Raw genomic sequence first — 18,562 nt, 5'->3', positions numbered from 1 at the left:
AACTAACTTACCATTAGTAATGCCGCTCGGAAAAATGATTCTGTTACTAAATTACCTGTCCCATGATATAGATATTTTCCAAATAAATATTCAAATTTATGAAAATGTTAATTTATTATTAGTTATGTATTAATATCATTTATATATAACAGTAAATGTGCATTTGAAATAAAATAAATAAATAAGCACCGACATATTTTTTGATTCTCTCCCTCTATTTGAGAAAAACTTTTTTAGCAAACTGAATACGCACACATAACAAACACAACCAAACAACACATGCACACGTTCACACACACATACACTCACACACACCTCTCTCCATCCATAATACACTGACTAAATTAACTTTAGTAAAATGTATAATATACCACATATGTACATTAGGGTGGAACACTTTTGTATGAAATTTTTTTTTTTTTTGAAATTCGAATTGGAATACCAGGGAAAAGTTGCTTTATGTAATTCTAAATAACAGTTCTCAATTTGGAACTTCTAGCTCGACATCTTGAGGTCCCGCCAGAGACTTGAAATTTTATTTTTTAAGTTTTTATAGACGTTTTGTATTAAAAACCCTATAAATAAAATAATAAGTAAATATAATATGTTATGCATGAAATGATAAAATAAAAGTAGATTTTAATTAATAAAAACATTTATTTCAAAATTAAACACAGATTAAGAAAGTTATGTTGGTATGAATAAAATCATTTTTTATAGCAAAAAACCATTTTTAGGTTCAAACTTTGGCATGAGTTTTCGAGATGCTAATTTAGATTTTATGAATCCCTCTCGTCTTATCTTGTCGAATGCACTTAGAACTGCTTCTGTCACAACTTTTACAAATCTTTCCACAGCCTGGGTATGGCAAGTCAGTCTCATAAACTTCAACAATGTATCTTCTCCATTTTCAATAAGATCTTGTAACTGACCATCGGAAATATTCATCAGTATTGAGGGTTCGTATATATTTTGTTGCCAGTCAATCATGTCTATGTAAGAACATGCATTTAAATTCACTTTTGGCACCTCAAAAATGCGCGAAACAGATTTTTATTAACTTGACGAGCCTTTTAAATGCGTCTTGCAGCGAGTTCTCTAATGTGCTTCCATGAATCTGTTATCATACTCAACAACAAGTTTTCTGGATGAGCGAAGTAACTGTTACAAATTATAGCAGGGTCCACTATCACTAACAACTCGTTGGACAAATATCTAGTGCTGTTGATGAGCTTCCATAAATGATTTGAACCATCTTTGCAGGATGAATGTGTTTTGATAGTAAACAGACAGGAGCGTATGATTATACGAAAAACGTTGCTAAAGTCACAAGATTTTGTTGTGGATTTTCTGTAGAAATATACAAATGCAGTATGCGATTAGCTCTTGTCAACCAGCGGGCATGGGGTAGTTTACCTGGGCTTCTCTTTAATAAATCCAGGAGACCAGGATCCATTTATGACAGCAGTAGTAATTTCTTGTAAATATTTCTGGTCTGTACTGAGATCTGTGGATATTTGTGGAGGTAGTTCACCTTCAATCTTCTCAAAGTTAGCCAACGGCAGCGTCTCGCATATCTCTAATGCTTTACCAATTTGACCTGCAAATGATTTAGGTCCTGCAGTAGGGCCATCCAAATAGGTAAACAAATGCCTCAATGGTAACTCATTGGAGTGTAAGAGACAAATTATCCATTGCAATCGTCGAGATAGTCTTTTTTCCCTGTATTTGTGTTTTTTCCATCACAGCCAACAGCCATTAAACCATCTAGTGATATCTTTTCAGTCGTTAAAAATCTGTGGATAGCTCTTTCAATATTTCTTGCACTGCCCGATGTTGAAACCCCATACCCAACATAAACAGTACCTGGTTCTTTTATAATCGAAATATGTTCCTCTTGTACAATCACTCTAAGCCTCTTCGATCTTTTTAAAACAGTTTTAGCCGTCTTGTCTTTCCTTCCATCGAAATATAATGAAGGAATTTCTGTTACTCTTTCTTCGGTTAAAATTTGCTCGCGTCTCATTCTGCCTTATTGTTCTTAGTTTCATCCTATCTATTATGCCTCATTTCTTGTTTGAGAGTACGTAATCTTCAATTCAGCATTTTTTTACTATGGATAAGATCAGTTCTTCCTAAAGCCATTAGTCAGTTAGTGCGTTGGTCTTCTCAAAACATTTGTTCCTCTTTTGGAACTTTTTTTTCTCTCAAACAAGTACAGCTTACAAATTCTTGTCATTTACTTGCAGCTATGTCAAAAATCTTTCTACTCTGTACTCTGAACTCTTCTAACTTTTCTTCCTTAAGTTTCTTCAAAGACTTTTTCAAATTATAACACTTCGAGTGATAACTTTTTAGTAACTGTAAGAATATTTTGTGTGTGACAATTGGAATCGAAGATTTTATCCACAATTCTTCAATTTTCGTTCAAACTACTACGGCAATTTCCAAATACGTAGGTTCTTTTGTTGTGTTATTCCTTACTTTTAAGTCTTGTCTAACCCATTCGTAGAATTTCATCACATTTTCATACGTAGGTAGGATATTCTCTTTCAACTCTGCACTTACACCAAATATCGGACATTTTAAATTTTGTCTTCTAGAAATCAGTTTAATTCTCTTAAAAAAGGTTTATCAATAAGTACTCGTGAATATAATTGACGCGCGACCTTTCACCTGAGACAATTATCGACAGTAGTTTAAACAAAATACTGCATTTCGTAGATTGTCAGGTGCCGCTCTCCGCTTCGTCCCGCACTTTGCACCTCTGTTACAGCGCCAAAGTATATTAAAATAAAGAAATATTTGATTGCAATAGCTACTTAACTATATTTCAATGTGTTTTTAAATAAAATAAACGTATTTTAATAAATTCTGTACTATTTTCTAGGCCGCGCAAATATCCCCTAAACTGTCGATTTTGTAAATGTTCGATGTCTTGGCGGGGGCTCTTACCGTTGTCTGATATTTTTTATATTTTTAATTGAGGTAATTGATGGCAATTGGCAACTTAATACAACTATTCCAAATCAGAATTAGAAAAAAAAAATTTCGTTCCGCCCTAATGTACATACGGTACCGATTATTGTACTAACTTGTATAACTTTGTTACTATTGTCCTCTATGTAATTATGTGCTGTTTGTTTCTGCAATAAAAATAAAAATGTGACTTAGCATAACGTGTTTTCTCAATTTTTCTCTTCGAGAACGTGAATAATTGTGGTCGGAAAATGAGAAAGGTTTTTCTTTACCGTGAACCAGCACGTCAATTAAAATGACTCTAATGAGAATATTAATAAAGAAGCTCAAAAGGAGAAAAAGATTTTTCTCAACAAGCATTATGCGTGTGTTTCTTCAAAGTCCATCTTGAGAACATGAAATGTTAAAAGTCGCTGTGAGTAAGCATATGTCTCGTCAAACTTTCCTTTCGAGAACATGAAAAACTGCAGACGAAACATGAAAACGGTTTTTCTCCAGTGTGAGTCAGCATGTGTCTTGTCAAATCTCCTTTTCGAGCAAATAAAAATTTGCAGTGGGAACATGAGAAAGGTTTTTTTCCAGTGTGAATCGACATGTGTATCGTCAAATCTCCTTTTCGAGCAGATAAAAAGTTGCAGTGGGAACATGAGAAAGGTTTTTTTACAGTGTGAATCGACATGTGTTGCTTTAAACGTACCTTTTGAAAACAAGAATAGGTGCATTTAGAACATGAAAAAGTTTTTTCTCCACTGTGAGAAAGCATGTGTCTCTGCAAATTTGCCTTTTGAGAACATGAAAAGTTACAGTCGGAACATGAAAAAGGTTTATTTCCACTATGAGTCAGCATGTGTTTTGTCAAAGATCCCCTTTGAAAACATGAATAATTGCAGTCAGTACAAGAAAAAGGTTTTTCTCCACCGTGACGAAAGATGTGTGTCTTGAAATCGCCCTTATGATAACATGAATAGCTGCACTCGGAACATGAAAAGGGTTTTTCTTCACTATGGGTCAGCATGTGTCTCGCCAAATATCGCTTTTGAGAACATGCAAAGTTGCATTCGAAACAAGAAAAAGGTTTTTCTGTACTGTGAGTCACCATGTGATGTTTCAAATAACCCATTCGAGAACACGAATAGCCGCATTCGAGACATGAAAAAGGTTTTTCTACGCTGTGAGTCAACATGTGTTTAATCAAATTTCCCTTATGAGAAGATGAAAAATTGCAGTCAGAACAAGAAAAACGTTTTTCTCCAGAATGGGTGCGTAAGTGAAGTTCTAACTGCGACTTTCGGCTACATGAGTAGTTACACCAGGTACAAGAGAATCGTTTTTCCATTGGATGGTTTTTCAGACCTGTAAAAAAGTTTTGTAAACTTACCAATAGAAACTTGAGGAGTGTAATTAAAGTTAGATATTAGATATTGTTGAAATTAGAGACCACGAAGTCTTAATTTTAACAGACAGAATCGGTTTTACCTGTTGTATGGATGTTTCTTTCAGAGCGATCTAAGCATTCCATTTTAATATCCGGCAGGTGTATCTCAATTTCCCTATAAGGAATTCCTACTGCACATTCTTCTCGGAGTCCCGGTTCCGCCTCGATGGAAACAGTGTCGACATGAACGCTACCTGCAAAAATAAAACAACAATATGTAGGTATGATATTGCCTATCTAGACGAATGCGATGTCAGAGCACCTGCATAGCTGTAGGAACTTTTACTACATTCAATCAAATTGGATTTATAATCGGAGGTGTGAAAATTTATACGCAAGGCGTGGATCAAATTCGTAGCGATTTAAAAAAACTTGTCTTACTTCTTAACCTTGTAATTGATAACTTTATTAACACCACAATTTAAACTGAGCTTAGTACCATCGTTTCCATTAATATTATCGGGATTTTTATGACTTCCAAACTTTCCCTTTTAAAAAATCCATAAAGTATAATCGATTTAATCCATAAAATTCATAAAAATTCCGTAAATATTAATAGAGATGATGGAGCTAAGCTCAGTAGTTCCTGGTATCCGGTAATTCACGGCTACGCCAAAACTAAACGCAAAACACCGTTTTAAATTATATGTTAATATCAGCTCTTAGAAGGTTGAAGCTGGCAACACGGTATCACATATTCATGTATAGGAACACACTTCACCACAACCTTAGATTACACAGCTGTCCTGATGATGGACACTGCAATGCTGACGAAACGTTGGCTCAAGAAGGAGGTAGCTCAATACGGCATAATACCACCAAAACAAATAACTTTAATTGTACGACCTGTTTTTTTTTTGAAACGGAGATTAATCTAGTAAATCACAATTAGCTAAAATTCCAGACTACCCGGATTTAAACTATTTTTAGAAAAATGTTTATAGATAAATATTTAGATTAATAAGGTTTTACCGTTGAATAAATGAACAAAAATGTTTTAAACTACTCGAAAACTAAAACAAATTTTATAATTATTTCAATTAAACCTTCGAAAATACGTATGGGTTCTTTGATTCACTTCTTTTAATCCATTACACCGTAACAAACAAACGATCAAGTCACTTGAAACCACTTAACAGGAGTAAATATATACTGTAATAATAAATGTTGATAGACACAGTACAAAATTAACTAAAAAGATGTCTAAAAATTCCAGGAATAACAAAAAAAGGTATGAAGGCCGAATGTTTGAATAAATGATGCCGTGCATATGATAAATTGGAGTGAAACGAGCACGACGCTCAAATTACAAAGCTGTGGATAGTAAATGAAAAATCCACGTATTTTTAAATATCTGTACCTATCTAAAACAAACATTTATCCGGATGCAAGCATTTATCGTTAAAAACAAATGTAAATAGAAATAGATATCTATAGGATTTAAATATAACGGTATAATAATTGGGTTATCCTTCAGACAAGCTGTTGTCATGTGACAGCTTTGTAGGACTATCTACAGATTGTAAACACAAACAGTGTCAAATCGGGAACTTATATAAGAGACTTTAAGTTCATTTAAGAAATATGAAGGACTCCAGATGTCGAATTCAGGAACAATAATGTCTCAAAGAGAAAAGAACCATTACGATTGTTGGCAGTTTTGTGTAAAGAAACATTTAAGGTAAATATCAAAGTAACTCATGTAGGTACGACAAGATAGGACGCTGTGAACAAGCATATATCCTTTCTGAGCAATATTTGTAAACGGACATGGATTCTGAACAACAGAGTTTAACATCCTGCATTCTTACATAACGTGCAACGCAACTTACTGACTGTCCGAGTAGTCTCCGCATACTGCAAACATTCCTTCTTTACATCTTGGAGGTCGAAACGCATATCCGTATACGGTATTTCATCTTCAACTTCATCCTGGGCCCTTGGTTCCGTCTTGATGGTGTCTGGATTTGGTAGATCCATGTTATGGTAGGTTAATGGTTCAAGCCCAAATAATATACCTAAAACAGAACGTATTTTAAAACGGAACGGAACTCTTACGTGTTGAAAAGGAAAGACGTTAAATTGAAAGTTTAAGGGTTTCTTCAACAAAACGTCATATGAGTTTTAAACTCAGGTGTACCGATTGGCGTAGGTAGGTTATCTGGATTGCGTTAAAGTCCCTCCACACGATTCGATTCGCAGAACCCGACCTTTCGAAGTGCCTACTAATTTGTTATTATTTCGGTGGCCCGACAACATACGACATCTGACCAGAGATGTCAGTTTCTGCAAGTCGAATGGTGTGAAAGGCTTAATATTTCGCGGATTCACTTGCGAACCGAACCTGTGTTCGTGTGGGAAAGAAATCAACAAAAACACTCAGGAAAAAAATATCAGCATTAAAACTAACCAATAACTATCACAACTATCACAAGATTTGATTAATTTAAATATATTAGGATTGACAGGCGACGAGAGAATGTCAGCATCTCGGTTGCACTGGTCATTCATAGACAATACTGAATTCATAGACTATAGTTTTACAATTTCAGTCAAGTAGGTACAGAATCCAAATGCATATTTTTTTATTTTTTTTTATTATTTATTATTTATTACATTTATTATATAAGTACATTTTTGTTTATTTGTTATAATATAAGATAAAATATTTCAGGACCCCTCTTCCATAGAAGCATTAGCTTGTGGCTGGAAGAGGAGTGTACATTGTTTTATTGCAATAAGTATGTAATTAAAAATAAAATGATTTTAAACTTATTTAAATGAAGTGAGTTATTTTTCATGAAGTGAGTTATTCTTAAGATTAATTCTATTGGAAACCTTTTTATTTTTTGTGAGTTTGTCTTTAAAATATTTTTTTACAGTGTTTATTATTTTGATGTTATCATTATGGTGCAGCCACACGCAAAGCTCACATCAACAGATAATATAAAGCACAATAGCGCTCGCCATACAATCCCATACAGACCCGACACACGTAAAAAGATAACGCGCTATAAGTGTGGTTCTGAACTTCGCTAACCGAATTTATTTTACGTAACCGCTCCCGACGCGATATTTGAAAAGTTATGCGTCCCCCTCTCCGCCGTAAAAAGGAGAGGGGGTCATTTTAATTGCGGAGCTACCAACTAAGTTCCGTGTTCCCTTTGACAGCCATGACATAAGCAGCCTAATAATGCATTTCTTATTTATTATGTTAGCTCATATCGTCATGTGTGCTAGTAAATTTAGAAACATAAAAAAACTTTATTTGGCAAACATACTTAACATATATTTAAAATATAAATATAATCAATATTTGAATTTGAAGTAAACAAATTTTCGCCCTTTCAAAATTAATCATATTTTTAACTCTGTATGTTTATTTGGTAATATCATTCGGTTTTTTGATAAAGTTGGACGGCCCGATACCTACATAGAGAAGCTTCTAGTTTGTTCGTTTGTTGATTGTTTTCAATTGTTTTACTGGGTAATCTGGTTTGCTCTCGTCAGCTCTCGTGCTCTCTTCTCGTTCCCTGCCCTGGTGTTGGTCCTTGCCGCCTTTGCCTTCGACATTTTTAGAAATCGACGTGAGCTTATTTTACAATAATTTATTATATGTCGCTTTCGTCGATCGGCATGCGAACTGCGAATTTCCTGATTCGACGGAGAGGTTATGTCAGGTTATGTGAAAATGCGCTATTTACGCGCAGATTGTTTAAAATCTAAACAGTTTATAAATAGCATTTATAATTATATAGTTGGCGGCATCATCATCTGAGGATGAGCTGTCCAACAGATCCAGCAATAGGCGACAAGTATCATCCATTTCGAAAACGTGCTCAAGCTGTCAGTAAGTAAAGTTGTCACTTTGACAGATGAAATTATGTTCCTCGGCCGCTCTCGAATTCAACTGACCCCCTCTCCTACCATAGGAAGAAATATTTGATAGCGTCGTGTGTCGGTAGAAAAGATGATGCGCTGTACATTAACTTTTGATGTGAGCTTTGCGTCTGGCAGCACCATTAATGTTTCTAATTTCTTCAGGTAGTCGATTGAAAAAAATTCTTGCCCGGTAAGTGTAATAATTTTGTGCAAAGGAAGTGTTTAATTTTGGGCATGGAAAAATATATTTAAGTCTAGTACGGTTTTCAGTTAGAAATTGATACTTGTCTTTTTCTTTTATGATTTGAATTAGTGCATTTTTAATATTAAGATCTTTAAATGAAGGCACTTGAAATTCTTCGAATAATCGATCCGTTGGGTAATCGGAAGGTTTTCGTAATATTATTTTAATTATTAACCTTTGTACCACTTCTATTGGAGTAAGGTTAGTTTTGTATGTGGATCCCCAACTAATGATACCATATTGTAGCGTTGATTGGACCAAGGAATAATATATTAAATATAGGTTTTTTAAAGACAAAAAATTTCTGATTCTTAAAAATACATATATCAGTTTTCTGATTTTTTTTACAATTTGACATATTTGTTCCTTCCAATTCAAATTTTTATCGATAATTACTCCTAGATATTTGATTGTGTTTGTGTTTTTTAGTATTGTGCAGTTTTGGAGACAGTAATTTTTATTATGTATTTTGGAATTGTCATGAATGATAATGTTAAAATTTTTAGGGATGTCTTTTGTGTGTATTGCAAATGGAATTACATATGTTTTATCGCTATTTAGTGATAGCAAATTAATGTCGAAGAAATTCTTAAGAGTATTTATGTCTTCAGTGGCTTTAAGTATTACGTTTTCCCAAGTTTTTTCGCTTATTATTAGAACTGTGTCGTCGGCATACGAAGTAATTTGGCCATGTAGTGGTTGAAAGAAAATGTCGTTAACATATATGGTGAAAAGAATTGGTCCAAGCACTGTACCTTGCGGGATTCCAAAGTCAGAATGTTCTTTATCGCTATTAACATTATTTATTTTTACGACTTGTGGTCGATTTTTTAGGTAGTTTGAAATCCATTTAATCGCGTTGTCTTTTATGCCTATATTATTCATTTTTTTTAGTAGAATCTTATGCGATATGCTATCAAAGGCTTTCCTTAGATCAATAAATATACCTGCACATTTTTTACCTTTATCTAAAGATTCGTAAATGTATGAAGTTACGTTAGCAATAGCATCTTGTGTGCTGAGAGATTTTATAAATCCAAACTGGTTTTTGTGTAGTATATATATTTATTATTTCTTTACATTGTATAATTTTTAACCTCACAGGGACAAGCCTGTATTGAGGTTAATTATTTGACAAAATAAAAAATAATTAACGCTTATGTAACAATATTGTATTACGTTTCTACGAATTGGGTTTCTACATGGTACCTATTAATCTAATTCCAGGCAATTTATTACAGTATGTATGTAGTTAACATGTAGGGTGACCACGAAATACATTGATATTTAATTGCGAGAAAAGTAAAATGAACTATTATTTTAAATGGGAGAGAAGAAAGAAAGAGAAAAAAAAAACATTTTAAAAGGAAAAGGATGAAATAAAATATTTATTCAAAATATTATGCCACAATTTGAGATGAAAGAATGTATTGGAAATAATCTGACGAGACGCACGACACATAGACATACTCCATCCTCTTTTTGAAAAATGCTTACTATAGCATCCCCAACAAATGTCATAGGCCATGAGGAAAATTACTTTTCTGGGAGCCTCTGTGTTGAGGGTTTAATAATTATTTTTTTATGTATTACGACAATTTACCACAGCTTTTAAATAAATTTCAATGTTTTACGACAGTAAACAATGCTTAATCAAATTTTTCAATTAATTTTATTTATTTTTATAAAGTGTAGAAAAAAGTCTTAAATCTATTTTTCAGAGGAGTTAAATCTTTGTTCACTGTTTCGGAAATAGCATTCAACAGCACCATTCTTTGTTTGACAGAACATCTGTTTTGCCGTGTGGTATCTTGAACATGTCGTGGCGACGACTACGCCTGAAGTTTTCAGGCACATATGGAATGGGCTATCAGTAGAGTTATGAATTATATTAAAACTAGTCTATATGGTGCATGTACCTTGGATAAGTTCAATGCGTCCGAATCTAGAAGAACCTGTGAACGTGAACATATTTATATATTTAGTTTGGTGCGGAGTCCACACGCCATCAATCTTTGCATCTGGGTCATTAAACTGTTTAAATATTCTGATGGCAAACCCCAGGAGTTTCTAGCGGGCTGGAGTGAGTCGTAAATGTCGTCCGAGAACGTTAGTTTGGGATCCATGACAACACCTGCTGTACTAAAAAACAATAGGCTTCTGGGGACGGGTATACATCATTGTTACGCATATCTTAAATATTAAATTCTAACTTGTATTTTTTAACCCTAGATTCATAACCTTATCTACGAGGAACATTATTCATAAACATTCATCTCACAGCCGACTAAATTTAAGTGACGAGTTTTGGGGTACTTGTAAATAAAATAAATAAATTAAGTATAGCACTCTCTAATATGTTTAATTAGGTAACAAAAAAATAATAAACGAGTTAAAATTAAATTTCATCGGTGCATTCGACACACATGAGGCCGCGATGGTCCATGCACATATACTTTTTGCATTGCTTGCATTGGAACCTTGTCATATGCCGTTTTTTATAATCACAATAACCACAATAATCACGGCATTTCGTGTCTTTTACGTAACCATGTCGTTATCACTGTCGGAATCTGTCGGGACGATTTTATCTAATTCCACATGATCTTTGAAATCACTGATTTCTACATCCTTTTGCTGACTGGTAAAATCATCATCACCAGAATCAGATAAACGATTCAAATAGTCATCAATTTGCCGATCATCCATTCTAAAATAAAATAAAAAGATTTGATGTAAAATACACATAATAATACATTTTGAACGATAAAATAAGATGTAACTATAAATAATAACTCTTATAGAATAATATCATTTACTTACTTTTACTCTGTATAACCAGAACTCATCAAAAACAAAGTTTTCAAAATAACTTACAGTCTCGTCAAAAGTTACACTATTCATAAACATTCGTCTCTCAGACGTTCAAAGGTCTATAACTTGTCCACATGACTTCACTGCGAGGCAAGCGAACCCGCGTTACTAATGAACAAGCGATCTAGGAAGGTACTTGAGAGATCATCATTCTATCTCTTTCACTCGAGACACTTGAAAGAAATTTACGTTTTGCGCGGTCTGTGGGACGAATGGATATGAATCTAGGGTTAATGACCATTCTGCTACAGCAACAAGGTCAGATTGCATTTGTAAGCAATTTTACTAAGAGATTATGTCGATCAGAAGTTTGAGGTTATCCGCAAATAAAAAAAAACAGTTCTGCTATATTTTACACAGACCTGAATGTCGTCTTTAAGTATGAGGAACAAAAGAGTACCAACGTTTGTCCACTGATGAATACCTGCCAACGCAGGGATTTAAAAATATATATTTATTTCCATTTGTTATCACTTATTGGCTTCTGGAATTCAAATAGAAGGCGAAGAAGACAAGTGTTTGTTGATCGAAGCCAAGTTTGAACATTTTGAGGAGTAATATAATATATAGTCCACTTAACGGATTTGGCATTACTTCGGGTAAACGACAAAATTTATTTAGTAGTGTTTAATAACCTAACCATAAAATTAATGCTATTTGTCCATGTTGCATTTGTTTTTATTTTATTTATTTTTTTATTTACTACAAGATAATACATTACAAAATGATAACAAAGTAATAATGTTTTATTCACACTGAGTTTATATAACTCATTTCGGGAAAGACAACATTAGAAAGGACAAGACAAATAAATAAAATACATTAAAATAAATAAACGCAGATGTTATTATGGAGTTCCAGAGAAAGATTGTGTTAGTCATTAATGAAACTGCTAAGGAAATAGCTTTTGCCAATGTTCAAATCTACCTAAATTACTACCTACTACCTACTACCAAATCAATGCTGAATAATGATTTCTATTTAAACGTGGTGTAACTTGGCAAAAGACAAAGAAATCATATTTCTGATTACTTTTACGCCGTTTTGGTGAAAAAATACATTTGTGAAAGCTTATTGCAAATATGCAGTATACTATTTTATTTCAGTTATTTGTGAATCAACACAAATTACTTGCGCACACCGGGATTTGAATCCGCGACCTTCATCGGGCTAGTCGAAAGCCTTACCCCTCGACCACGGAGGTTTTAATGGTTCAGTAATGAGTCATATTTTTGTTTTCAAATAAATGTGAAATCGTCGCGTTTATTTCAAATTTCTCTTTGCATTTATTCGATATAATGGTATCTACCTACCTGCCTGAAAAAAGTTTGAAAAAATAATTGTTATTGAGATAGTGACGTTTCTTTGGATAAATTGCATTTTTACTTTTTTGAATTTTTTTTTACGTAAAATATATGATTTATAATTAATAGATAGGTACTGAATTAGCTATTTACAAATCTTATGATTTCAGAGAAAATTTTGGATTTAATTTATTAAATATAAGAACATTCTGAAATCTACTTTTAAATATCAGAGAACTACTTATTATTTAACAAAACTACAAGTTTAGTAGGTAGAATCTTCGTAGAAGTTTCTATTTTTACATGCCTACATAATGATAAAGAGAACACACCTTAACATAGTTAACTATGTAGGTTTGGTATTGTTAGGGTAGATTTTTACCATTAAGTTCACATCATGTAGTATTATTTTCTTTTCACTGCATTTACTACTGTTAATATGTACTTTAATTGCTAATAACATAATATACAATAACACTTCATCTAAAACTTGCCAAAACCTCAGCACAAGTTCTCGTAGTGATTTTTTTTACACGCATTTAGTGATTAGTTTACGCCCTAGTGCCGTGTTTTATATTAGGAAAATAGTACAATTTTAGTATTTTTTGCATTAATCATGTGTTTAATTGTAAACTGTATGTACTAGTATTGAAATGAATTAAACAAGTGATGAAAAACAATTTATCCCACATAAATAAATGTTTATTAGTTGTATAAAATTTGAAAAAGGTTAAATCGTTCGTCCCTCCTTTAGTCATATGTAATAACTTTATTAGTAAAATCAATATCAAACTATTTGATTTTATATGAAGTTATGTTATCATAACGCAGTCTTCAAAAACATTATTTTTTACTATTCAAGACTCGTTTAAAACATGAAACACATAGTTTTTGTTTATTACAATGCTCAGCCGATAAGCTTCAGCAAGCAGTGATACAACTGATATGAAAATAGCATTAAAATTTAACTCGTAATAGCTCGCGTGTGCCAAATGATAAAAATAACAAGATAAATAAAGCAAAGTGTATCTAGTATGCGAGCTGTTAGTTGTAGAGCTTTGTATCAAGCTGCGCTGGCTGTAAAGTGAGCATTGTTTAAAACACGGCTTTCTTGGCTACGCGCGGGCTAATAGAGGGTGCTGAATGAATCGCTGAAAGATCTTTAGGGATATGTTTTATTAAAAATAACTGTTGCCGGTTTATTTTGTTATACCTTGAAAAGGAGTAGGTACGTACGTAATGACTAAGGTGTAGTTCAATTCCTCGGCTGGTTAAGTCCTCCGTCACAACACAAGTAACATTTTCCGATTACAGTGGTGGTAGTAGGAGCTTTTCAAATATTGTCAGGTTATTCGTAACCCGGAAACGTTAGGCTTTCTTTGATTTTTTTTAAACGATTTATATTTTGGAGACAATACGTGTATCATATTATTTTGGTTAAAGTAAGAGGAATTATCAGGAAAAAAGTTCACTGAGGCCTGCGGTAAAATCACGTTTGACTGTGTTGCCAAAGTAGAGATCTGCAAAGAAAGCATAGTGATTACGTTTGCTACGTTTGGCGACTTAGAAGGGGTGCCCATGTTCATCGGGAGAGGTGTGTTCAGATCTTGGCAGCGGATGCGCCTGACCACCAGGTGCGTGGCGGGCTGGATTGGTAGAGGCCGGTTTGGAGATAGCTTTTCATCTCTACAACTGTTTCCGTCCCAGAACTTCCTCTCCTTCCTTTCCTTAAAAAGACTCCCTACACAGCATCCACAAAGATGACATCGGCCCTGAGGGACCTCCTGTGTGAGAATTTAAAAATAGTAAAAAGTGTACAAAATTAAGAAAAGAACGCTTAGATGGTTGGATATGAGGTGAAAACGAATGGAGAATAAATCCGGCGACGCCCGAAGAAGATATGGTACGACCAAGTGAATCAAAAAATTTAGTAATGTCAAGAGTTCGAATAACAGTAGAGTAAGAGTGAGAGATGCATGAATGTGAATGGAGCCGTGACAGAATCAATGTTCAAAAAATATTTTTTTTACTTAACGATTTTTTTAAGGTGTTGCTCAACCATTAGAAGTAGGTAGTATTTTAACGCATTGATTTTAAAGAAATTCACCAAAACCAATTTGTATTTTTGAGTGTCCATACAGTTATACAAGCGAAAAGTAAAGTCTCACCCCTTCCGGTGAGGAAATAAGGCTCCTGCGGGCATGGGCGCTTTTTACCGACACATAAATTCACCGGACTACTTAGTACTAAACTAAGAACACTTACAGGAGAGGCGGTGCATTCAAAATGATCTAGCGCCAGCACAAAGAACGAGATTTATTTAACCTCCTGACCTCACGTTGTATGGCGAATTATTAATACAGACTGCGCCAGGACACGAAAAGTTTTGCCAAAAGCATTAACAGATGACTCATTCAAATATTTAAAGGAAATACGTATTTTGTTGGTGGAAGATATGCGAACCACTTTAACCCTTTTGTGTCGAAAGTCGTGCACCACTAGACAATCATATTTCGATAGATTGTTTGCATATTGCATGTTCGGCACTTTGTGACTCGTAAAATACGGTTAGTGCCATAGTTAAATATCTTATTATGGAATTATTCTGAAATATAAATATATTGTAACTTATTTATATAGGTGCGTTATACCATATAAATTAGGCAAAAAACATCGTTGTTAATATAAAAAACAGTGTTAGGAGTATATTATATTCATTTATGACGTGTAAATGGATGGACGTCACAATGTGGGGCGATCAAAAGTTCATTAGTCGGGTTGTAGCTAAGATGCATTGAAGATGCCAAAATGTAGCATGTGTAATGTGTAATCAAACCCACTTCCATCATTGTCTCTACAGGTAAGAAAAATAAAATAATATGTTACGGAAGACGAACTTTATTGCGAGAGATTAAATTTAACTATGACTGTACGGGACGTGTTTGCCTGCACAAGAAAATACTGTAAATAATAAGCACCGGCACATATCAGTCCTCAACCTGGATAATGATTAAAGTAAAACACCGTTAGGTGTTCTATCCAAACCTTCATAAAAGAAAGACGATTTAAATCAAAATTCACATTTTAATAAGAAGTATTGTATTAGTATACAGAACGTACAAAGGGGTGTAGTTTATAGGTACTTCCTATTTTTTACAGACAACCCAATTCACAATAAATAGTTAAATGTATTTCAATACAACTGGGTTTTAAAACACAGATAGAAAACTGAGACAATCGGAATTCTTTCAGCGATAATTTCAAATTGGAGCACATTGTGCATCATTGCGCCATACGATACAGCAAATGGCGTAGGTGACTGTTGGAGCATTGGCCAGTTCAATTGGTAGCCAGCAGGAATCGGCCAGCCTCTAGGCTTCAGCATCAATGGCTAATTCAGTCGGTAGCCTGGAAGAATTGGCCAGCCTCTAGATTTTCAGCATCAATGCAGCAGGGATTGGCTAGCCTCTAGGTGATCAGCGGCAGTGAGCAGTTCAGTCGGTAGCCAGCAGGAATTCATGAGCCGCTGTGGTGACATGGTCATTTGATTATAAGAGCCGGCACACGGAGACGCCCCATTATTATAATGATGACAGATGCGTCTGACTCGGCTGATAGAGTGCCGGCCGTAAACAGCTCGTTGCAAATAGTTGTAAACTTTAAAGTGATTGTGCCATGATGGAAGAACAGAAGCGACTACAGATTTCAGTTGACACTCAGGAATTTATAATTTTTAATTATAATTAACAGATCGCGTTTTAACTGGAGGTGTTCCGTCCACTAGTGGTAATTTTTGAAACTTGAATGAACCAATATTGTATTTTAGTTGCTATTTATAATTTCTCTTACAAGTTCTTGTGACGTCAATATCATCACCACAACTTGTTTGCAGTTCCAGACAGTTGTTGAAATTGTCGAAATTAAATTAAATTAGGAATTGTCGAAAACATACGACATCTGACCAGACATGTCAGTTTCTGCAAGTCGAATGGTGTGAAAGGCTTAATATTTCGCGTATTCACTTGCGAACCGAACCTGTGTTCGTGTGGGAAAGAAATTAACAAAAAGGAAGCGGCGGTTCCCACAGATTCAGGTTCTAGTGTACCGAAAAACTCAGGAAAAAAATATCATCATTAAAACTAACCAATAACTATCACAACTATCACAAGATATGATTAATTTAACGATATTACGATTGACAGGCGACGAGAGCATGTCAGCATCTCGGTTGCACTCATAAATAAACCACTCTCTAGATCGATATCTTCGGGCTTTTTGTATGGCCCCATTTTATCACCCCCTTAACCACAGACGACCACAGATAAAACGGTCGCTTGGTCGAGAAAGGTAAATATATCGTCGACCATGAAGAAATCTCAAGGCCATTTAAAAAAATTGCAAACATAGACAATATAACTGCACGCAGCTAACATCGTTCATTCACTAGCCCAAAAATAATAAAAATATTGGAATGTAGGAAAAGGAAAATAAGAAAAAACCCACAGCTATGCACACATCAAAATATTTTTTATTTTCAAAAAGACAATGGACAGTAATACAAAACAGGGTCAGTACAACCGATGTATTGAGCATTGATTTATTATTGAAGTAGAAGATAATACTAATATATCTAAACAAAACATGAAACAGAACAAGACACAGAAAAATAAAAAGTAACGGTCTCAACTAGGAATCGAACCCAGTCTTACTGCAACAACTTAATAGGATTTAATTTGACATTGCACAAAAATACAAGAATAAATACACAAAATACATATTCAACGTGTTGAAAGATATTCATTATGTCAAGTAATAGAAAGGCCTTTTGACTTTTACATGGTATAATTTAAATCATAATACATAAACCATAATATAAGAAATAAAAATCGTGTACATAATAAAAGCTTGTAAAGAAATATAGCTTGTAAAACAACAAAAGATATTATGAAATAGAAGTTAAGAACATGTAATTAATATTTCTATTTTGGATACTGACAATTCGTGGTGGAATCCATTATCTATAAATAGTATAAAATAAAGTTACATTAGCGTCTGTCTGTTTGTGCGTTTAGTTCTTCTAAACTATGCGACTGATTTCGATAAGGTTTTCAAGATCATTTAAAGAATTTCTTCCGGAAGGTTTAGATAAATAACACATGCATTGACACATATTGATAAAAAGCAGAGAAAAGTCGATATAAAGATTATTTTTGGCCGCTTACATTGCTAACGCTGGCGAGACCTTATGAGAATATCAAAATAATGTACTACGGAATTTTATACCTTAAAAGGGCCTACAGAAAAGTCTGTTATATATATATGAACATGAAAAATAAATAAATAAATAATAATAAATATATATACAAATGTTATACATATCGCAGATGCCGTCTGGTCCCCAAAATCTCCTCTTGTGCGTCTTCTGTTTCCTGGGAGAAAGGGCTGCCGTCGGACCAATGCAGCTCAAAATGCCCTTCGTCTTACCTAGAAAATGACAAAATTTGAGACCAATGATTACACTATTCTAGTATTGTACACATATTTAATAAATTTCATGGATAAAATTGATTAAAAATATTTTAAGAAAAAATGAACATTAATGGTGATGTATTAATTCACTGTTGAACTTTCTTGTATGGGAAAAAATCGCGTTTTATGCAGTTTCTGCAGAATTTGTAGGGAGCGAAAACAAACTTCTTGAGCGAGTTTCGCTGCAATATAAATTAGGTGTATACCTTCAGAATATTCCTTCAAATGAGGATTCCACACTGTTGAAGCGTACTGTAGGTGACTAACATCTTATAAATATTAGTTAAAGAGTAACAAATTTAAGTGTTAATTATT

The 18,562-nt window shown here is 33.9% G+C and overlaps 1 protein-coding gene across 1 annotated transcript; it reads right to left on the bottom strand.

Annotated features, from left to right (window-relative positions):
* Positions 1-1,412: 1,412 nt before the first annotated feature.
* Positions 1,413-6,918, bottom strand: LOC149413952 (uncharacterized). Its single transcript, XM_089643937.1, has 4 exons — positions 6,825-6,918; positions 6,247-6,432; positions 4,456-4,608; positions 1,413-1,600 (listed from the first exon to the last, which is right to left on the bottom strand). Exons 2-4 carry the CDS (start codon positions 6,392-6,394, stop codon positions 1,413-1,415), a joined length of 489 nt encoding a protein of 162 aa, XP_089500063.1. The 5' UTR covers positions 6,395-6,432; positions 6,825-6,918.
* Positions 6,919-18,562: the final 11,644 nt, after the last annotated feature.

The sequence above is a fragment of the Hesperophylax consimilis genome, chromosome 20 (assembly GCF_061612785.1).
Source record: "Hesperophylax consimilis isolate HC1 chromosome 20, BYU_Hcon_1.0, whole genome shotgun sequence".
Classification (NCBI taxonomy): domain Eukaryota; kingdom Metazoa; phylum Arthropoda; class Insecta; order Trichoptera; family Limnephilidae; genus Hesperophylax; species Hesperophylax consimilis.
The sequence above is the reverse complement of the archived record's forward strand: the minus strand, read 5'-3'. Positions and strand labels throughout refer to the sequence as shown.